At 46.7% G+C, this 23,468-nt stretch overlaps 1 protein-coding gene across 4 annotated transcripts in view; it reads left to right on the forward strand.

Annotated features, from left to right (window-relative positions):
- LOC116229712 (uncharacterized) overlaps positions 1-6,115 on the forward strand; it is a 52,724-nt gene extending 46,609 nt beyond the window's left edge. For 3 of the 4 annotated variants that reach the window (XM_090135187.1, XM_031594377.2, XM_031594386.2), the window contains one exon: positions 3,750-6,115. In XM_090135187.1, coding sequence (XP_089991313.1) covers positions 3,750-3,878 — 129 coding nt within the window. In that variant the 3' untranslated portion in view covers positions 3,879-6,115. Of the gene's footprint in view, positions 1-3,284; positions 3,645-3,749 lie in introns of all 4 variants that reach the window. The other variant, XR_004167078.2, reaches the window with a different exon arrangement.
- The last annotated feature ends 17,353 nt before the right edge of the window (positions 6,116-23,468 follow it).

The following is a 23,468-nucleotide window of genomic DNA, read 5'->3' on the forward strand; positions in this document are numbered from 1 at the left end:
CTCCCTTGGGGCTAATCTAACTTGAATTGGGCATACAAATGCTTGCAGGTACTGAAACTAACTTGTGCTCCAGACAGCTGTATAAGCCTAGTGAGGAACTATGCTCCTCTGAGCTGTCCTCGGGATGCTGAGGGAGCTCAGCCCCATCCAAGGCCCTGCTTGGCTTGGGTTGAGGTGTGAGTGGACAAGGTCCATATGGGTGGGGACAGTTCCTTCTGTAGTTCGGAAGTTGGTGCATGCAGGGGGAAGCGTGGACAAGTGACTGGGAAAATGTATGTGTACCGGGGGGAGGAAATATGAGGTGTGAGAGAGCAGGTAAGTCTGTGCACAAACTGTGTGCAAGTGGGCACAAGTGTGTGTGACAGAGCATACAACCCAGCACGTGTGCCCTCTTGCCAGCAGTGGTTTACTTCTCGGGCTGTTTTCCAGCTGTGTAAATACATTGCTTAACAAATTGAGGGCTCTGGTTAATGATCCCCTTTAGCACAGGGCCCATTTTAGGCTCCACTTTATGCAAGTTATCCAGCTGCCTGAATACCACTAGAGTGATCACACTGGGCTTTAATGTCAAATGCAGAATGTTTGTACCCTGAGGAGCCGCTGAGGCAGTCGGCCTGGAGTTGCTCAGCAAGGGCTGTCAGGAAGGTTTGTGGCAAGCTCCCCAGGGCCTGCTGTAGCTGGAGCAATCCAAACAGCCTGCCTTAGTCAAAGTGACATCCCTGGCATCGCAGGCTGGTGATGGGCATGCGAGGAGAAGTTCAGGATGGCCTGGACGCTTGCACCGACTCCAGGAAGACAGTTGGATCAAGCAGCAGGATAGGAGGAACGTGTTTCCCTCTCTGGCAGCCAGCCCTATCTCTTGTTCTGAGGGCAGATCTAGGGAGTTTTGCTTTGCATTGCTCATCAAAGCTAGACCACCACGTGCTGAGATCCCAAATGGTGTCGGGGACTAAGTCATATCAGGGCCGGTCATCCCCATAGCAGGATACAAGCTCCAGAGGAAACACAAACTTCTGTGAAGAGCAAGCCAATTTGGTGCTGGTGCTCATTCTTTTCATCAAGGTCCCTAGCAGAGCTGCTGCTCTGTCATCAGCCATACAGGCAAAAGAGAGCCCCATGCTGCTCAAAGTTATAAACAATTGTGGAACAGTCGTCTTATGGAGGTAATTGTGTTACTGCCTCTCCAACACCTGCAGTTGGACACAAAGTCCTTCCTGCCCTGCTCTTGCCTGCAGTTGTGGTGGTTGTGCTGTCAAAAGCCATCATCATGTTGCTGCTTGAGAGGCATCACAGTGAGGTGCAGCGTGAACTTACTTGCAGCCACCCAACTGCCTGTGAATCTCCGCATCTTGCTGTCTTCACATGTCCTTGTATTTTGCCTCCACACTTGCTCTGTGCCTGTCTCCCTTGTGGTGCTCTAAGAGGGTGCTCTGCTTCTGCATCTTGGCCCCAGATGGCCCAGAGAGCAGCCGCATGGCTCCTTCTTATCCAAAGCCTGGTGAGTTTTGTGGATGATTTTCATCTGTCCTCTGGACCCATTTTTTCCCAGCCTCTATTCCATCTGCTGTTTGCCAGAAATGAACTGATTCAGCTGCCTTGCCTAATCCTGTCTGGCATCTCAAAATGAAGGGGACTGCCAGGTTCTTTGTTCCTGTTCCCTCTTGGCACTGGCAGGGGACCTTCTCTGCTCTGGAGAAGGACAAATGTGCTGATTTATTCTGCCCCTTAGATTTGAATAGGGGTTGCTATGTTACCCTCTGTCTCTGAGACTTGCCAGAGCACACACCATATATAACCCCACAGCAGGTGGCTATTGAGTAAAGGCCCTTAAATCTGCCTCTCTTGTTTCTTATGTTGCTGGCCAAGGTGTCAGGGGGATGTAGCAGGGCATGATTTGCTGTCTGGAACTTTAGTTGCGGCTGATGCCAAGCACCATGTTGGCACTTTCCATTCTCAAGTGCCTATCTTAATTTGCAGAGGAGGGATCCACAGGCAGGAACGCACTGCCTGTGCTGGCTTTTAGAGAGCCCATTTCTGATATGAAGGCTGCTCCATGGGGCTGAGTTGTGACCAGAATCTGAGAAGTAGAGGCTTCCAGATCCTGCTGCCATGACTGCTGCATCTGAGGCCTGGCTTGGAAGCTTTCAGGGCTAATTTGGTGTGACTCTTTGGGTGACCCTGGCCATTTGGGCAGCTTTCTGAGAAGAGATGCATGTGCTGTCTGATACATGGTTGCCACTGTCTGAAAGACCTGTGTTTCAAGTGCTTGAAGTGCATTTGTGCTTCTGCTCACTAAAACAAAGTTCCTGAGATATGAATAGAAAACACTTCCTGTGTGTTAGAGCTGAATTGTCTATTTGGCATCATTGTTCCTCTGGGATCCATGGATCCAGGGTGACCTAGTGAGGAGCAGCACTTCTATCCTCACTCTAAATCTGCTTTGACCATATTCTGAACACCAGGAGGGGAAGAAGGGAGAACTATTTTTAGAGGTCAAGATACAAACCAAGTTTGAATGACTTCAGGTGGGGTTATTATTATGACTTTTTTTTTCACCAAGCATCTCCCAGCCATTCCTCATCAATTTGTTCTGGAAAAATGTAAATTAAACCATGGGTCAGGCAGTCTCAGTGCTCTACAGGTAACATCACCTCCTCCAGGTCCCACGTGTGTGTACCCACCCACCTTACAGAAAGAACTGTTCTGGGAATCTGTCTTCATTTATTTTTGCCTCTACTTATAAACAATCTTCATTCAGGGAAATGCCCTCACGAGAGGCCTGGACAACCACTCCAGTGTGAGACAGAGCTGGCTTAGGTGTCACCTCCTAGTCTAGACTTAAGGCCTGGAAGGCCTGATTTCCAAAAGTGCTGAGCACTGGCACTTCAGCTAGTTTCCCCAGGATTCTAAAGAAGCTCTGGAGCTTCTGAATATCAAACTTGCTCACAGAAGCCTTGCCAGCATGGAGATTACCAGAAATGTTAATGAAATACTTCTGGCTGTGAAGTGATTTCAAGAACAAATATCGTGTTTGTTTATTACAATGTGGAAAGAGCAGAGAGGCTGCAGGTGGATTAGAAGTGAGATAATTTAAGAATCAAGTCAAATAAATTAGAGGGGAAAAGAAGACAAAAACAACAGGTAAAAAGAGATGTGGTAAATGGGATGGGAGGAAAAACAATAATGAAAGCCTAAACTGTAGAGTCTGGAACCAAAGCTCTGGAGAGTTTCTGTGTATCTAGGACTTCATAGTTTGAGAAACAGTGATTTGTAATTTCTTACAGGAGAGCTGTTAAAAAATAGGACTGAGAAATGAGTCTTCAGAAGTGACCTGGTTTATCTCCCTGCCCTAAAAGCATAGTAGGTCCCTGCTTTAAGGACAAGTGGATCTGGATTTTACTCATCCATATACTGCCTTCTGCCAGCAATGGTGATGTGACTCTGAAAAATGCATTGCTGATTATCCTCACCTTGTTCTGCGTACCTGAGTGGCTACAGGCACAATGAATCGTGGTGATATAGATTTCAGAGACTTCAGTCCTGAGAGGGGAGGCATACTCTACACAGGAGGAGTAGAAGCAAGGAAACTAGCCTGGGCTGGTGCTGTTTGCTGCGAGTACAAGTATGACCACTCATACAAGGAGGTGTGATTGTACCAGAGAGGGAGTGAGAAAGAGTTTGAGGCAAGAACCTCACTGCTTGCAGCGTATGTGAGTACTGACTTCATCACTCTTTGTGTTCCCCCGCAGAGCATCAACGGAGGCCGCCCGCCGCCTCACTTTGTGTATGATCCATCCACCTTTGCCTTCCGTTCCCTCAGCACCTTGAAGCCGCTGAGCCCAATAGCTCCAGTGGAAGAACCGTCATGTGCCTACTGAAGGAATTTCTCCAAAAACCTCAGGAACTATCAACCAACCGCCTGCCTGGCAGTGGGAAGGGATGTGGTGACACCCAGGGGGTTGGGTGTGGGAGAAGGGGACAGTGACAAATCTTTGCAATACAGTCTCCCTGGCAGCAGGAAACATACAGCTTTGCAGCAGTGACTGGTTTCGTACCATTGCCACATCTGAGCATTAGCAGGTGAAGAGATTTTTGTCTTTCAAGTATAAAATGAGACAGGTGACAGGTTCAAAACTGTGAGGACAGCCACCGGGGATAACACATGGATGTGATAGTTGGAGGTATCAATGAGGGGTTCAGGGGCTAGTATAGCCTGCATGGCAGCAGTGAAAAGTGATCAGGTCCAAACAATTTTCCAAGAGTACTTGGGTCTACAGTACTTTGGTGTAGACCTGACTATTCTTCCACAGAAAAAGGAGGGCAGGATTGGAAATAGAGGCTGTACTGAGCTGCCTGCAAAGGAAGAGGATCCCTCTCTGAGACTGTTAGGATTGTATTAAATTCAGGCTTTCTTGAGCGAAGACCCTGGGAGATGGATGTGGGATGGGGTAAGTAGAAAATATAGTTCCACATTCCAGCTAGTCTGCTGGCTCAGTGATATCATCTAATATGAGATTGAAATGGGAGACATGAGCATTCTGGTTATACAGTGGGGGTTAAAATAAACTTACATAATAGAGGATTTGTGTTCAGCCATCCAAAGAAGCAGAGTGCCCACCTTCAGTTCTCTCTTGGCATCATCAGGGAGCAGAACATGAGTGTGTCCGTATGCTCCTGGGTCTCCTCTCTGCTGAGGCTGCCTTTGTTTGGGGATATGCAGCATTTGTCCATAGCATTGTCCCAATACTCTGCTGCACCTATTGTAATACTGAATACAACTGGCATCATCAGACTCAACAAATCAAGTGTTTCCAGCAAGTTGTCTGTTGCCCCATTAGGCTGGCTATTAAATTCAGATAGACCTCTGTTCTGTCCCAGTGGAGCAGGTATTCCTGTATGTAGCATAAAGTGGGAGGAAGGAGTCTTGTAGCCGTCTGTTGGCAGAAGAAACAAGAAGGAAGCTTCTCTATTGACAGCCGCACAGCAGTTGGGAACTACAGTAAGTCTTGTTACCACTGGAGTCTGGTCTTGAGGCACAGATGTGCTTTGTGCTACAAGGCAGCAACTAATGGGAGAAGCTGTCACCTGTCATAGTGAGGCAGAGGAACAAGGCAATTCCTCTTGTTGCATCTGATAAGTCTTTATTGCAAGTACCTGATGGAGGGAGTAATGTCTCAGCATTGTTCAGCTTGAATCTGCATCTGGCTGGGTACGAGTGGGAGTGAATAATTTACTTGTCTGGATCAAGAGGAGCAACTGTGAATAATAATATAAAATCGGTTTTATTTTTAAACCTGCTCCACTGTACAAGTTTTTAATGCCATTTTTTGGATGAGACCAGGAGTCAGTACAGCTCTCAGTAGGAGGCCACAGACTGAACCAGCACATGCTGGTACTTTCTGTGCTATGAGACCCTGGGGGAAAAGCCTGAAGGCCACCTAGGCACGGGGACCTGAATCTCCTACCACTACCCCTCCTTCCCCAGCTGCCTCTCTCAGGCAAGCAGAGTGGCTGGGCAAGGCAGTGAGGGGGTGTCCATCCTGATGCTGCCCAAGCTCTGCCTGCTTCTTGGCACTAGGGTATCACAGCTGGACCACATCCTGCACCAGCACTGCCTCCAAAGGACTGCTTGGGTTTTCTGGTGACGTGCTTCAGGCAGATCATCATGATTCCCTGCAAAAGTCCCTTTTTCTGCCATGGGCAAATTCCTCTGCTGATTCTTCCCATTAGAGACTGCCTGTTTTGTTTGGATGGCACACCTCAGCTTTTAACTGCTGCCAGATTGAGCTGACCAGGGCAAGACAGGATGCATCACCTCCTCAGACCAAGTGATCGTGCTCAAGAAAAGGGGCAGCTGCAGCCCACTATTCTGCAGGAGGAATGCAGCCCTCATGGCCCCTCATCTGTGCTTTTGAGGCGCTTCTCTGGAGCTCTATTCCTGCCTGTGTGGATGCTGCAGGTTGCCTTCCCTGGGGGCCCCATGAATGGGAATGTGGATGTCCTGCCCGTATTGTTGCCTTTTAGTACTTTTTGTAACTTTTCTCTCTGTCTTTTCTTTTTCAATCTGAAGAAAAAATAAAAATAACAAAATAAAGTGTAACAGCTGCTATATTCACTCCTCTGGTAGGTTTCATGTATTTGCTATCTGGGCATCTGTGGGCAGGGGTATAAGAGGGGATGAAGTAGAGTAAGTTGTGACACATCACAGTCAGTCCCAGGCACTCCAAAATCACAAGCTATGCCTGCAAGAGAACAGCTTTGGAAACAAATAATTGAGAACTTTTATGTAACAAATACCTATTTTTTCCACAAGTAAGGAATCTCCCTTGTGCAGCTGCTCCTGGTACAGTATATCAGCCCTCACTGGTGCTCCTCCCACCTAGGAACCCCTTTGTCTACTGAGTAAGCAGCCTATTGCATGGAAGTTGTATGTGATCTGACTGGAGGCTCTATTTCACAAACAAAAGGGTGGGTGACTCCACAAATGAGCTTGGGCTCATAATTTTAATCTTCTGTAATTCTTATGCTTCCGCCCCCCCCCCCCCCCCAAGTCTCTCAACAGCCTTTTTGCTTGCAGCCAGGTGCTCGTTCTGCTTTTCTCAGCAGCATAACAAGCTCACCATTTTCTCCTGATCTTGCTCTACCATTTCAGGTACTAGTAACCATTATCCCCTTCCCCTTGCTATCCCCCTGAACTAATTCCTGCTTCTGCCCTTGTGCTCCTAGCAATTTATCTGAATCAACCTCTCTTCCCATAAGGCTCTTGCTTGAAGTCCTGACCCCTTTTCTAAGGCCTCACAGAGACTAGCTTAAATTCCCTGAACAGTCCTGCTTAGGCTGATTCCCAGGAGGCCCCTTCTGCTCTTCTATCTAAGCTCCCATCTCCTCTAGGCTCTGTGCCACCTCTCTTATCCTGAAATCCTCCCCTCTCTGTCAGCTGCAGCTCATTGTTAATTGGCCTTGGCCTGTTTTCTGAGGGCTGTAAGGTGTGCTTGCTGTCTCCTCTGCAGGGTTGCTTTTCTTTGTAGTGTTGTTTTATTCTTCCTTCCATCTGTTTGTCTGTCTAAAACAGCTTGACTTTTTGGTGTGCCCATCTCTAGTTCCCTTGATGCAGTTCAAAATGCAGTGGCCTTATGTCTATACAAGCCTAATAATCTGTCAGGCTGTACTTGTTCGTAAGTGTAGAACTGCACAGAGGGCTGTGCTTTACTCACATCAGCTGTGCTGTATGTACCCTGCTGAAGCCAGAGTGCAGCAGAAAGCTGGCAGCCTGGCTTTGCAGGGTGCAGTCAGCTACTTGGTCTGGGCAAGCTGGGGCCCCCAGGGCTGTAGTCTAGCTCTCCAATGTATATTTAGGTTGCGTTATATTTTGCCCATGCCTCAGTTTTCCTGTAAGCCGGACCTCCTTGTTATTGACAAAACAGGACAATTGTTGTGGTAAAACAGTATTATAAGAAGCCTTGATAAAGCAACGACTTTGAAGCTAACAGAAAACAGGTTGGTGGTATCCACTATGGTCTTTGTGGTTCTTTCTAGTTGTGGCAACCAGCGTAACTTACAAAGGAGGCTAAGGACATTGATTGTCTTTGAATGCTGGATCCTGGCATGTGGGAATGGGGCTTGCTGGAGACAAGTGAGGAAGCCATCAGCAGATGCCAAGAGAAATGGGAGCTGTAGTCTCCTGAGGGCCTCCCATTGCTTCTTCCAGCATACATGCAGGGCTTTCCACTTCTGTGGCTCACAAAATACTTTGTCCAAATGTTCCCTCTACTGCTGGAAGGGGCAGCACACAGGCTGCAGTACGAGCAAAGCGCTTTGTGAGTGCAGTCAGCTTGGCATAGGGCCCTCACAACCTTGGGATTGTTGGAACTCCTGGCTGCAGAGCAGCCTCCCAGTAGGTTTGGGCTGTGGTTCGGTGGGAGGGGAGCCCATAATTTGTAAGCTGAAATCTTTCTCTGCTCTGATCTGATCTTGCTTGAGACATGCAGGTGTTTCCCTTCAGAGCAGAAAGCATACCCTGCAATCCCTCTGGAATTTAAGTGGGACCCCTATAGTCTAATAGTGTTCTCTAGTTAATTAATCAGGCTCAGTCTGTTACTTTTTTAAAATAAGGGAACCAAGCTCACAGCAACAGCAAAATGAGTTGTTATATGCATAGTCTGAGTTATCATCCATTCACAACCACCACACAAGATCAGCTTGTTGTGTGCTATTTTCTTATATGTATATACATGTATATGCACACACATGCACGTGACATATGTTTGTTTGACTGGACTAAGAAATCTCTGTACTGTTACATCCACTCACAAAGCAGTGTCCTGTGCCCACCTGGGTCTTTGTTTGACGCATGTGAAGCCCACCATGCAGCGCACTCAAATACACCTGCTGAATGCTTAGAAAAAAAACACCTACCACCTGTTTCCAGCTGAGGGCTGATCTATATGTTTACCTACTAGATTGAGTGGGAAAGCAGGTGAAATCAAGCAGTGCTGGTAAAGCTAGGGTTCTCAGCCCAGGCTAAGATGGAGGCTACCAAAACATGGCATAGAAGCACCTCAGCTACAGAGCATTCCTCTGACTGGATCATCTCCCTGCAACAAAGTAAGGCTCTTCCTTGTTCTTTCTGAACTTGCGCAGTACATTGTGGTGAGGTGGGGGGTGGAAGAATGCTTTTATGTGTGTGTATCAAGTTAGAGTTGGAGGGAGTATGCACCAGCAGTGTGGTTGTGTAGGCTCAGGCTGTGTACAGAGGCATTTCTGGTGGCGGTGGCATTTATATCTAAGTGGAAGGAAACTCCAGAAGACTAAAGGCAATGGATATGTGTGCAAGCATTGGCATGTCAGGGTGATTGCTGGTGGATGTCCAGCTGGGGCATGGACAGAAGAGCTTGCCCTGAAGAGGGGCACATTTGAGACTGTATATTTGCAGCCTCTGTAGGTAGAGGTGATGGGGAATATCGATACAGGATATCTGAAAGCAAGGGTGATTAAGAGTATTTATTTGTTGTTTCTACAGTCTCAGTCCTTTGTGGTGACACTTGGCAGACTTTTGTAATGTGTCACACCAGTAATGTTAGGGGAAAGTAAAGAAGGTCTGTGTCCTTGAGGCAGTTGGGATTTTTCACCCCTGAATTAAAAAGGAGGAGTCACCTGGACAACAGTGACTCAAAACAGAGCTACCTCGTTTGAACATAGCAGGTGATTGTATGCACTGTTCCTCCTTGGACAAGGCCTTCAGGGACATCAAATAAAGCTAGCAGGTGGCAGGTTCAAAGCAAACAACTGGAGGCAGCTCTGCAGAGTGTGGGGTTGCACTGGGAACCCTGTGCCACAGGACACAGCGGCTGCTAAATATTTACATGGCTACAGACATGAAAAGAAAGAAGGAAATCAAATCCCCCCAAGAAATGCTGTGTGCACAAATGCTTCCTCCAGCTGAGGAAGGTGGGGCGATGGGAAGGCTTCTTAGGGCAGTTTGTTGTGTGTCAGCCCCATGTTGTCCTTCCTTGGGGATTCTTTACCTTGCTGTTCTTTCCTGGGTTGGAAGTGAGCAAGTGCCTCCAAACAGGCATGTCTACTCTATTTTCTTACCGAATGCCTTCTTTGTGTTATTATCAAAAACAGTTTAACTGTATTTTATTGTCTTGGATATCCTGAGTAGTTAACAAATGGCCTGGATAAAGACTAATCCCAGTTCAATAGAGGCCTGAAGCAAAGCTCCCAATATACTACTTAGAAAAAGGGCACTGAGGCACTGGCACAGGCTGTCCAGAGAGGTGGTGGATACCCTATCCCTGCAGACACTCAAGGTCAGGCTGGAGAGGGCTCTGTGCAACCAGATGCAGCCGTAAGTGTCCCTGTTCACTGCAGGGGAATTGGACCAAAAGGCCTTTAAGAATCTCTTTCAACACAAATGATTCTGTGGTTCTGTGGTTCAATACTTTTTGAATGTTGGAAAATCTCAGAACAAGTGTCCTCCAATGAGTGATAACCCCTTGTGCAGCAGTGAGCAAGGCGAAGAGGATGCAGCCAAAACAGCAGTGTGCTGCACGAGGAGGTTAACATCAGTGGTGAGGACTACATGTAATCGTGCTGGTATCTTGCCGTTTCCTGAGCTAGATTTTAGTAGGCTGACTCACGAAGTGAGTGAGGAAATGGAAGGTGCAGGCACTCCAGGAGCGAGCTGAGGCTGTAGTTGCATGTGGCCTGACAGGCCTTGACCACATGTTTTCAGTTAACTGGGGACAGGATGTGCAGATAGCTCCAGACACATGCGGAGCCCAAAACTCTGTTTTCCTTTTTGTGGTTGCTCACATCATTGCCCGCTGTAATAATAGCTCAGTCTGTTAGTGGGTTGGCCAGTAGCGATGGCATGTTCCTATCCGACATGTTTGCTGCATTGTAGCCCTGAAGTCAAGTGAATGAAGGAACTGAAAGTGCTATGAGATTGAGCTGCTGAGTGGGGTGACAAATGGATACAACAAAGCCTCGCTGACAAGAGAAATAGGAAGAAACTGGAGGGTCCCATGAGGGCTTTTCTCAATCTGATATGTCCCAGAGACCCTGAAGGGGCTATGTAATGCTGCTCCCAGGCCGCTGTTCTCAGTGTGGAACAGCCTTAGAGCACCCTGGCATGCTACACCAGCAAGTTTCACCATGTTTGCTGCCCACTGAAGGTTGGTGTCACTTCATTGCCCACTTCAGTTATACTTCAGCTACAACAACTACACTGTTGTTGATGTGAGAAGCACCTTTTTTTCTCTGTCTGGCCCATTTTTTTTCTGGCCTCTCAGTATGCCTATTTTATGTCTGACCCAGTCTTCTGCCATCATTCTCTATTTCTTCACCCCCTCCTGGTTACAGATTCCTCTGAGGCTCTGCACTGAGCCACACAAAAGGTTTTAGCATCAGGGTCTTAGTGCAAGGAAGTGCTCACAGGTTTTCTCATCCTTGTTTTCTGCCTTTTCAGTCTTTAGTGTTGGGTCAAGAACACTTAAATGTATACAAAACTGTACTCTCCCTATAAAAGGTTGGAACACCTTTACCTTTTTTTTTTTTTTTCCTCAAGTGATTTCCATCATGGATGCTTTTGTTGCCAGCACGTGACATTTAGCACAGACCTCAGAGAGGCTCCTGCTCAACAGCAAGGTGCCCAGCAGACCTGGCTTCGAGCAGTGTGACTGAGGCAAATAGAGCAGAGCAAAAACTGGGTTGTACAAAGCTCTTCTGAACCCCAAAAGCCTTTGTCAGACCTTTGTTCACTGACCCTGTTTTGAAGATGCTTTGTCTTCTCCTAGCTTTAAACAGTTCCCCAAAATAAACCCACTGCTATTTACTGGTATTGTTTTCTTTCTCATGTACAATGCTGATAAATAATCAGGCTCATTATATTATATTTGTGTCTGCTCTAGTGGAAAATAATTACAACAATTACTACCAAATCAAAATGCTTCTGTTTCTCCTGGTGTCATTAGCATGTCCCAAACATTTTGTTCTTGTGGTTTAAAGTGCAGTAATAACACAGTCCAAGTGTAGCACCCGGCAGAGCGGCGCTTCCCCGCACAGCAAGCTTCCCGGCCCTGATTGCCTCCAAGGTGCTGCTAATTTTCAATCATGGTGTCAGATCCTCTTCTACCACAGGGAGAGCAACTGCTTAGCTGTGATTTACCCAATTTATTCCGGTAATAACCGGGCTGGCTGTGCAGCCATCTGTCTGCTTTACATGCTCCTCCTGCCCCCGGCTTCCACTGCTGCGCAGGCAAAGTGGTTTCTCTGTCCTTGTGGCAGTGGAGGGAGAAGACCTTGCTTCAGCCCACTGATGAAGAGGGCCTCTGTGCCCTCAGAGAACAGCACCAGTGTTCCCATCTCTTCTCTGCCCAAAAGCAGCAAGCAGTGCAGCCCCCTTCTGGTGACCTCTGGGTGCTGGAGCTGCCAGGCACATTGCCAGCAGCATTGCTTTGTGGTGCATATTTCCACTGGGCTGGGAAGGAAAGGCCCATGTTAGGTAGGGCACGGTGTGTTAATAGGGCCTCAGCTTCTCTCTGATTCACGCTGGGGGAGCTACCGTCACCTTGTGAGGAGGAAACTGAGGCACAGAGTAGTCAAGGGTAGAACCCAATGCTTGTGACAGACTGAGGTTGTCCCTGATACTGTTGAGGTCACAGAGGAGGGCTGTTCTCTGCTCCCATTGAGGTCATGTAGGAGAACAGTTCCAGCGCCAAGTCTGGAGCCCAGGCCAAGCCCCATGGAGGAGCTGCATCAGCCAGGTATGATGGTCCCATGTGACCATGGGGATTTATTTCCAGGTGACAGGAGTGTGCATGTTGGCTGCAAAGCCCATGCCACTCATAGACCTCTGGGAGGACCAGGATCACAACTGTGTTGGGCATGTGGTTGTGAGCAGGATGGAGGGCTTGGATCTGAAGAGAAAGATCCAATCCCAGCTCTGCTTCCCATTGCTCAGAGTAAATCCTCTGATCCTGCAGTCACACAGCTGAGAGCAGAATTTTATCTTGCAAAGACAGTGGAAAGACATACATGTTAGCCTGAAATTGAATCCATAAATACGAAAACCATAGTGGTCACATGCCTCTGTCAAGATAAACACTGTGCTGGCTGGATCATTATAGAGTCTTTAATTGATGAGCCAAGTCGTCTGTGCCCTGTGTAGTGTTATTCAAATAGACCTGCACACAGCTGCTTCAAAGCAGATGTTAGACAGGGTACAGCCCTAGATCAACAGTCATTTAGGATCAGAATTGCTTGAAACCGCTGGATAAAATCAAATATAAATAGAGCAGAGAGTGTTTGAAGCAATTATGGTCTCAGGGGAGATTCATTCCCCATAACGAAGCCAAGAGAAGGGAAGATGATGCATCATTTTTTGTAATGCAGCGAGGACACGCAGAAGCTGGATTACTCAGAAAACTCTGAGCAGCACGTACGGTTTGCATTAAATCACCTAACCTTTCTATCATTGATGGTTTTCTGTGGCTTTCGTTATGGTGGTGCTCTATGGACTGCAGCCTTGTGATTACCTTTGAGAGACAAGAAGATATTTGAGGTGAACAGGATTTGTGCAGTTCTTCTGCAGACCACGCTACTGAATTTTCCTGCTTTTCTTGATCTGCTGTAGTGCTGCATGGAGAAAAAACACTCTCTTTGAGCCTCAGAACAGACCAAACCAATTACTCCGGTCATAGAATGGTTTGAATTGGAAGGGACCCTTGAAGGCTGTTTAGTCCAACTCCCCTGTAATTAACAGGGACACCTACAGCTACAGGTTGTTCAGAGCCCCATCCAGCCTGATCTTGAGCGTGTTGAAGTTCCTTGTGGAAACCAGTTGGTAGCACCAAACTTTGCCGATCTGGAAGCTGGAAATCCTGATGCAGTGCATAGCCAGTAGCCAATTTTGATCAAAGCAAACATCCCTTTGGGAAAGCCTACCTGAAGGGGAAGTCGTGCTCCAAGAGCATCCCATGGCCCGCTGAGTAACAGTGGCGTAATCTGTCAGAGCATAGGATTTACTGGTATGGAATTACCTGCCCTGGAGACTGCAAAATCCCAAATGAGGGCCCAAATATCACAGCATTGGCTTTAAAACTACAGAAGTGTGCAGTTTGGGGTCTGATTAGTTCTGTTTTGGTTCTTAAAACTTTTGGATTGAGCTGGGGCAGGTTTTCAAGTTTCCTTTGCTTCACAGTTGCAAGGTCACAATAATTATGAGAGGGGAGTTCCTTAGTTGTTTTGCTTTGGAAGGAAGCTGAGTATTTCTACAAGACACACTGGCAAGGAAGAAAAAAAATGAAGAAGATCTCACTGCCCAGGAAGACATAAAGATAGACTAAGAAATAACCAGGTGCTAAGCCAATTTCTGTGCAACAAGTGGTGAGGCAATGACAATGCACTGAAGGCCAGTTAGGAAGCATTATGTTATGCATGGATCTGCTTTACACAAGTGTGTTGTTCCCTGCAGAAAATTGCAAAGAGCTATGAAAACAAAATGTCTGGATTCCAAAGATGAAGTAGCAACAGAGCTTTTTGTGGACATCTTGGCTCCTCTCAGAAGGAAGTCCAGGCCGTGCTTCTATCGGGGCAGCTGGAAGCTGGGACACCAAATGGCTGTGGCCACCCCTTCACATGCTCCAGCCCCTGAGCTGCTGTGGAGCTGAAGCAGAGTGGGAGGAGAGCCCGAGGGAGGCTGCTGGTGTTTCACAGAGGCTGCAGCTGTGCGTGCCATGGTCCTGTCCTCCCCTTCTCCTCTCCCAGCTCCTCCTCCCAAAAGTGGAGAGCGATTCTCTGGGGATGGCTCAGTACAAAGGCTCCTTTGAGGAAACTCAACGACGGCATTTTGCTGGGAATTTATGGCTCTCAGTGCTACTTTGGGTCTGAATGCAGAAGTAGGGGTAGGAAGATGTGAAAAACAAAGCAGGGACAGTTTGGACTGGACAAAGTAGGAGTAGTGAAGTGTCACTGTGGCCTGAGAAACAGGGTGTTTCAAGGTGCTTCTCATTGGATATCCCCAAAGCCAAAGCCCCTATGATGGCTGTCCCCAGCAGTGTTTCCACTTGTCCTAAATTTCTGTCATGTGGAGTCGAGTGCCCCATAGGAGCTGCCAGACTCCACCGAAATGTAGCCAGTCTCACTGGGGAAAATGGGGCTGTGTCTGATTGTCACCCATTAAACACTAGGGCACTATAAGAAAGAACAGGCTCTTTAACAGGGTCTATTGCAACAGGTCAAGGGGAAATGGTTTCAAACTAAAAGAGGGGAGATTTAGGCTGGACATAAGGAAGAAGTTTTCTACAATGAGGATGTTGAGGTACTGGAACAGGCTATCCAAAGGTGTGGTGGATGCTCCATCTCCAGAAAAGCTCAACATCAGGCTGGGGGGACTCTGAGCAACATGACCCAGCTGTGGATATCCATTATCATGGCAGGGGAGTTGGACTACTTGATGTTTAAATATCCCTTCCAACTAAAATGATTTTGTGATTCAGTGATTCCATTAATTATAGAAATACACTGATCCTTCTGCTTGTGGGGAAGGTTTTGAAGCTCCCGACTGCTGCAGTCCAACTTCTCAGTCCTCCTTTGTCACTTCAGCAGTTCAGCATGGGGCTGCTGTGACTGGGGCAGGAGGGCTAGCTAACCTTCATCCTTGGGGTTACAACAGGAAATTAGGCCCTTCAGAAAGAACAACAACAAAAGAAATCCTAAAAAGAAGGGGAAACAAAAGAATCCAGAGTTTGAGATGTTGTGAGCCACTTTTCAAAGCCCATGTTTGCGCATCCAAGGACAGAGATGTCTTCCTTGAACAAAGCTGCAGAAAAACACATCACCTCCCAAGTTCAGGGTGCTCTGGAGGGCAGCCATGCTGGAATTGTGATTAAGTGCTTTGGGCCATGCCTTTCCCTGCAGCCTGACAGATAAATATTTACAGCTGACCATGGAGAAGCAGGGAGAAGGAGAGGAGAGACATCTGTAAATTCTTTGGAGCCTTGCTGCCTTTTAATTTTAATTTAATTCTTTTTTATTGCTTTTCCATCCACACATCACTGTCTCTTTTTCTCAGCTCACAGATCACTAAAGAAGAATTTCTTGAGTGAAAGAGGTTGTTTCCAAAGCCTTGGGGCCCAAATCCTGGTTTTGGTGACCATAGTGTAATCTCCAGAGCTGTGATAAATGAATGTCATGGAGAGCAGACAGTAACCTTTCGTTTACTAACCAGTGTAAATCTGATGTAGCGTTATTGATCTCAGTGGATTTACTCTATCACTCATTCTCTCCTTCCTTGTTTTATTTGTTTATGTACTTATTTAGTGTAGTTGTCTTCACCCACATAAGCCTTACTGGATGTAAGATGCTGGGAAATCATGGTATTCCCCCCAAGTCTCACTGGTGTGACTCCCTCAGTTTAGTCTCTCTTCTCAAAAGGAAGCAGTTCTTCATGCCCAATGGATGAGCTGATTATCAGCAGCTCAGAGCATCTCCTCCTGCTGACCTGGACTGTGGAAGGTGTCCTTCCTGGTTGCTCCCTCTTTGGAAGGCTCTATGGACATGTGGAAATGAAGGAACTCAGCCCTGCAGGCTCACTGCGTCTTGACGTATAAACATATACGTCCTGCTCAGAAACACATGCAGGAATCTGTAGTTATAAACGCCACTGTACCACCCTGTAATCCAGCCCAGATGTGCTTCTCCTTTCATGGTACACTTGAGGGACCACTCTGAGCCGAGGCAGGCAGTGATTGAAAGCATTGTTCAAATTTACTCACCCGAATGAAAAGAGACCCACAGCAGACTGCTCACAGAGATTCAGGAGGAGGCTGGTAGGAAGCATTGACTTCAGAAGGGGGACTGGGGTGTGAGCTGATGGATGCTGTCATCAGAAGCCTTCTGAGGTCACCAGTGTGCAGCAGGAGCTTGGTGAGCTCTACAGGCGTTAGAATGTGCAGGGCAAACCTTGGTCTTGTTCAAGCTCCCAAAGCCTGGTGCGAAGAACTGTGTAGACAACTGAGCCTCTGGTGATAATATATGTGGTGGAACTGCTCACCTCCTTCAGGGATCTAAACCTGGAAAACAGAGATCAAGAAATGAGGGCTTTCATGCTGACCTTCTTGGGAGAACAGACAAAAGACTTCATGATTTGTTGTGGGTTGTAATTGCAGGCAGGCCACCAGAATCTCCTCCTCCCCATGTAGTAGCAGAGAGGGCTTGTGCAGGAGGGCTGGAGATTTATCCTTGCTCTTATCAGTGACCTTCTAAGTAGCCAAAAGTAGTGTTTCAAAAACTTCTGTGCTCACTGCAATGCCATCTGGGAAGTTACTCTTTCTGTTTGTGTCATAAAGCTGCAAAGCTCTAAATAGAAAGCTTGGAGGCAAAGGTCTTGTCCCAGGGGCTCTGCAGTCTCAGCACAGAGAGTATGGTTATAAAGCAAGTCACAGAGTCCAGGGAGTAAATTTATGGCTGGGAAGATGGATAAATAATACGCCAAGATCAACAGTGGTTGTAATGTCAAAGTGCATGGTGTGCAGTTACTCTGCTTTACAGCCCTATAACCACTTGGAAACCTTGGACTTGAGCACACAGACTGCCAAAGAGCTGCTCTGGAGTCAAGGCCCAGATTTGCACCACCACCATCTGACAGCCTGGGGAGGACCAGTGCTTTAAAGGGAGGCAGCAACGCCACACACCAGTGACCGACTTCCCCATCGCAGTCTTCTTGCTCTTGGGGTCAGCACTAGGTTGTGGCAAACTGGTGCTTTATAGTCACACTCTCACATGTTACCTCCCAAGAGCTCCCAGTGGTGGTGTTACCTTGTGGAGAGTTGACGTGGCTCTTGACTCTTCATTTGTAGACCCTCTGGATGCCTCTGGGGCCTCCAAGTGTGGCAAGATAAGGATTGGGCTTTGTGTAGCTCTTGGATTATACAAGGAGACAAGAATGACAATCTTTGTAGATTTTTTTGCTCCTTCTTTTGGTTTTCCCTTCCTTTTTCTTACCTTTACTTGACCCCTTCCCTTTCCTTTCCTTCCCTTCTCTTCATCTAGGAAGTCAAGTCATTTCAGTGTTTGTTTTGTTCCCTGCTGAGTGTTTAAAAATGTCCTGGGTCATCCCTGCCAATTGCTCACAAAGGGAAGTGATGGAAATCTATTCATGGTGGTGTTTCTTGGGAGAAGTTGGACACACCTATGTCAGGAGCAGTGTAGGGATAGCTGATACTACCTTGGGACTGGTGTTGGACTGAACAATTTCATGAAGTAATTTCCAGCCCTAATTTCTGAACTTCTGAGCACGACAGCCAGGAGCTGGGAATACTCTTAGCTATTCCCAGTGGTAGCGCTTTGCTGTGCTTTGGCATCTGCTTTGTACTCATGGTGTCACACCACGAGCTGTGCAGCATCCAGCTATCGTTGTGCGATGACTTGGTATGCTGGGGTAGCACCTGAGGGCAAGCTGTGAGCAGGGAGGGTCAAAACTGGCAACCTCTAATGTCCATGCCACCCAGGGGATTGTAGGCACTGTTTATTCCCACACTTATTCTCCACTCGAACAGTTTGAAAACAGAATTAATCATTCTGGGGAAAACACTGACCACCCCAACCGCTCCCAGTCATTGCATATCCAGCTCCTGTTCTGTGTCACCTGTGATAATTACCTGGAAAATTACCATGGAGGGAGACCCATAATGGGCAGCAGGGGACACAGCTCTCTCTGCTCGGCCCTTCTGCCTGTGATTTACCAGCTGCATCTGCCTCAACACTGGCACTTCCCTTTGCATGTCAGCACCAAGCAGTGTGAGGTCAGTGTGCAATCTGGGAGTTCTGGGGATGCTCATGTCAGACAGCGTGCTGCAGCAGCTGGGTCAGGTTTCAGGGTGCTGTGTGCACACGTGTGCTTTTAACTCACTCAGCAGTCTTTCCAGGAAATTAATTTGTGTCAGATGATGGGTTTTTGTCCTTCCTTTGCTTTTTGGAGGGCAGGGGTTGGGGAAAGCTGCTGATTCAATGAGCTGCAGCTATTGTCCTATTTATCTGGCCCCATAGCTGTGAACTTGTCCCCGGACAGTAAGCCTTGGGCTTTAGTGGCAGGAATGAGCCTAAAAAGCATCTTGGTTCTGGGAATGGATTTGGTCTTCCTTCCCTTTTTTGTCTCTTTCCCCCTTTACTCCCTTGGGTCCATGTTTTGACGCATTACTGGACCAATACATTGGCAAACTGTATCCCCATTAAAAAACGTAGGGGAGAAACTGAAGGTCTTGTTACTGAGCAAAAGGCAATTGAGCAGGCAATTGGGCAAAAGGCAGCATGGCAGCTGGGAAGCATTGGAGATTGTCTAAGACCTGGCAAAGACATCTGAGCTGGATATTTCTGATGAAATGCCAGTAAGTCAAGCAGTGTTACTTAAACCAATTTTGGTCCCGAAATGAATAACTTAATATGGAATAAAGGCTTTTTTTTTTTTACCCCTCAGTGTTTAAGTTTAGGCTCTCTTCAGACTCAGGAAGATGACATTGCTTTAACTAATCTTGTTTCACTCTTTGAACCTGCTTTCATATAGGCATGAGAGCTGAGCTCTTCACCTTCAGCAGGACTTGGTATTCTGACATTTGAATCATGGTTTACAGAATGGCAAGATAGATAGAGGCTGGATTACAAAGAAAGTAAGCAAGAATGAAAGACAGTGAGCCCTCTTTGCTGTTCCCCAGGATTTCATACCATGCTTAGATCACAGATTTCTCTCATCCTGATTTCACTTTCTTTGAACTATGATTTTTTTTTTCCTATTTCTTGTCCTAAAATGCCAATCTACAGTTGTATTTCTGGTCCAGAGAAGCTGCATTTGTGAAGTAGGTGAGTGATGCTCCTGTGATCGATGCTTTGCTCATAAATTGCATTGCATCCCTTCACCTGAATGGCTGTGGTAGACACATGAACTCAGATTACTGCTACTACAATGGCAGTACAAGGCTAAACTAAAGAAAAAACTAGTTTATTATATATTTTTATCCCTAAAACAAAAGGATGCAGAGGCTGTGAATGTCTGAAAGATGACTGGGGGCCCTCTGTGGAGTGTCATTCAATAGCCAGAGGATTTCTGCTTGGAAAATGAGTGAACATGAAGAGATCTCTGTCTCGAACAAGGGAACAGATGTTGAGATAGAAAATCAGAATGGTGAAGTGATTGGTACCTCGCTATTTTTTCACTGTCAACAGCTGTCTGCAAAATCCATGGGCAAAGTGTTTGGAGCAGGCTTACACAAAGGATGACAAATAGCTGCTGCCCTTGCTTATTCTGCTAGTTCAAGGGCCAAGGTCTGCATAGTCGATCAGATAGATGTGACCCTGCTAATAGTCCCTGGGGATTTGAGAAAGATACCACGCAATAACATTTCTTTCCTTTTCTCTAACTATGTTTTAAAAATAAACAAACTCTACAATTGCTTACAACCACTTCCTGTCCTTTCTACTGAACCACCGACTCTTTCACTGCAGCTCAATTCTTCTGTTTACCGGTTTTTGAGAGGACATTTCTTTTATGATGTTCTTTCACCCAAAGGCTTTGCACACACGTGCGTCTCTGTGAGGGTGTACATTGTGTATGATGTCCAGCTTGGATCCATCTGATGTCCATTGCCAGTGGCAGGGGATCAACAGATTACAACACAGCGGTTTCAGCAGGACGTATGCACATCCGTGGGTTCATATGTATGCAGTGGAGGTACCATGCTGCAGATCAAAGGGAAAATGAATGTCTAAAATGTTTGGTTTTTAAACTATATTGTTGTTGCACTGCCACCCAAGGTCTTCAAAGGGACCCAGATTTATTGTCTTAGTGCAGTTCAGAGATACTTGCTGCAGATTAAAAATGGGTGAAATAGGAAGGGGGCCAGGCCTGTAAATTACTGGGTAAAAATAGGAGCTGTGCTTTTTATTTGCTGTATAGATTTGGGTTTTGTTATTTTCTTTTCCCCTGCTGGTGGTTCCTTCCCCTCCCCCTTACATTCGTTCTTTAGAGCCAAGGGTTGTCTCTGTGCTTTCTTGTGTGGCCACATGGAGTCTGTCCTGACAGCTCTGCTATCTTTTAGGTAGAAATGGAGATTATCCAGGCATGGCTGTCCGAAAGGAAAACTCACTGCAGGCAGATCTGCTTTGCTTTTTATTACTGGAGGTACCGTTTCATCTCCACCCCTGACTGTTCCTCTCTCCCCAGCTCCTTTGCTTGGAGGAAAGTCATCAACATGACAAAGAAATTAACTGTCTTTTGTGGCCATGGATTTTAAACCATTAAATTATTGCTTATTTTGTCTTTACTTGCCTGCATTGAGCTCTTTTTCCCCATTCCAGTGAAAAGGTAGAGAACTGTTCAAGCCTTCATGGTCTGATTTTATAATGGAATGGATCAGGATTGTTCGAATTCAGCACTAAGAGAAGGTCTTAAAACACTTCTCACCACCTCTTCCTGATTGCTTCCTTGGTAAAATGTCTTCACTGGGATGCTGGCTATGACTTGCATCTTGGAGCTCTCTTTTCAAAAACTGCATGCTGCAGAAAGAGAAGGAGGTCACAAGGTGGGAGACACAAGTCCTGAGAGGCAAAGTGAGGTGCTGATTTGAACCAGAACTGGCCCTGAGCTTACTGTACCCCATTTATGGCCACAGCCACTGAACCATAGTGTCTTTGTCAGTTCTTTGAACTTCTTCCTGGTAATCCACAAATGTGTATTCTACAAGATAAATTCCCCTGTGCAACTTGGAGTCCTTTCTGTCCTGGGGAATTTTTAAAGGGCTAAGGTTTAGGACCCTGCATCCTCTTGCTCTGTGCTTGAGAGGAACATATCTTCATCCTAGATGTGAACCATAGCTTTGTGACACAACCACTGCTATGAAGATAAATATTTCATCCGCTCTGTTACTCTGTTTGGTGTTAACACCTTCAGGTTGGGATGCTTTGCACTGGAGGAAAACACAGTTGTGTACACTAGGCGTTAGCCCAGGGCATAGCCCTATTGCTAGTGCTCATCTCTCAGAGCCAGCAGCTAGCTCCCCAGCAGCTTCCAGCACATGAGCTGGAAGCAATACCTATCCTGCCACACACCAAGATCCCCACTCACCTGTGCCTGTGGTGTTGGTTAACTATATGGAAACATGCACCGCATCCATTTTGTCACTGTTTACCTCTGTGTCCTGCAAAGATGTCGGTCTCATGCACACAAGGCCCTGCAGACCAGGCACTAAAAGTTGCAGATGCCTTCAGTGAGGTTTGTCTATGGATTTTAATATCATAATTATGGCATGTAAACAAAATACCACTTGGTTATTGAAACCATACTCACTGAAGCCAAGCTCCCATGCGAGAGACACATCTGAGTTTAATTGCTGCTAAACCTCTGTGAATGTACTGTCAGTAAGATGCTTGTGTTAGTTAAGACAGATCAAAACAACTACTGCAATATAGAGCTGATGCTGGAGATAGATCAGCTTGGGTTTTGGCCATCCCAGTGTACAACTGATTATTGGTGGGGCGTTTTCTACAATTTGGCAGCTGGCAGGACAATGCAGTGCCCTATGCTCCAGCCTTCAGCCCTGGCTTCAACCCCATCCAGTGTTTTCCCTTGAGCTGTCCTCTTCATCTGAAGGCCAAATAAGATGTGGCTCTATGGAACAATGGAGCCAGGCTCTCTTTCACACATTCAATAGCATTGCAAACATCAGTGAAGCTGAGGTGGTGCCACAGGCCCTCTGTAAAGGCAGAACAGTGGTGATGCTGGCTTTGCATGAGATGTCCACCCTGCTGGGCCCGCTTTCCCTAGTCAGCCCTGCTGCCTCTCCCACTACTCTGTCAATGACAGCTTAGTTGCTCAGCTCTGCTGGTGACATCTGGAGTAAAAGCATACACAAAAGACTATACAAAGCAAAAACATACACAGAGAATGAGATTAGGCTCTTTTGAGCCTCTTCCAGGCCCAGCCTCCCCCAAAGCTCATTCTTTGCTATGTTTTGTTTCTTGTGCTGAGAGGAAAAGATCCTAGTTGTAGAAAAAAAGGATAAGCTACAGATTAATTAAACCTAGATCTGATCCTTGTGCTGCTTCCCAGTTCTTTTCGGAAGGCCCCTGGACCACAGGGCAGCAGCAGCACCAGCATGGTGGCACTGCTGGGGTCCTGTCTTGAGATCTCTTGGCACCATGCCTGGCTCCTGATGTGGAAGTCCAAAGCACTTCCAGACTACATTTCTGCACCTGGCCACGCTGCCTGACTCACCAGATGAGGTTACTGTTCCTCATAAACCCTCCATGAAAGTTTGGGTCCAGACCCCTGGGCTGGTCTGTGCTCCCCTGCAGCACCAAGAGCCACAGGCTGGCAGGAGAATGAGGGGTAGGGCTGTGCTCAGAGGAGATGTGACATCAAAGTCCTGGCCACACACAGAAGTAGATAGTCAACAACTTCTTCCTTTTCTTTTTTTTTTTTTTTTTTTTTTTTTTTTTTTCACAGCAACAGGCTGCCACCCTTGCTGTTTTTGGCAGTTCCCAGTGGGAATAATTACATTGTGCATGCCTTAAATTCCCTCTTTTGCAATGACAACTGGATGCAATTTCCTTAGAAGCCTCACAAATGGAGCTCTCACATGGTTGGAAGCCATTCAGTAAGTGCTGCAATGTGTTTAGAGGTGGCTGCTTCTCAACAGGACCCCAAATGATGTCTAGAAATATTTCAATAGCCTATCATGCACTTGGGGACCTACCATGTGGGCAATACACAGGGGTCTTGAGCAGAACCTTTCATCTAAATGCAAGCTTGATTTTCTATGCTGCAAAATACTGAGATAGATTGTTGGAGGCATGCACTCATGTAAGACAGTGTGAAATGCAGACCTGAGGTTTTAGAGATTTCAAGTGTGTTTGGGATTTGGCTCAGAAAATGTCAAACCAGAACCAAAAACTGTTCTTGAGGTTAGATTGTG

The sequence above is a fragment of the Phasianus colchicus genome, chromosome 2, assembly GCF_987193195.1.
Source record: "Phasianus colchicus chromosome 2, bPhaCol1.hap1.1, whole genome shotgun sequence".
Classification (NCBI taxonomy): Eukaryota; Metazoa; Chordata; class Aves; order Galliformes; family Phasianidae; genus Phasianus; species Phasianus colchicus.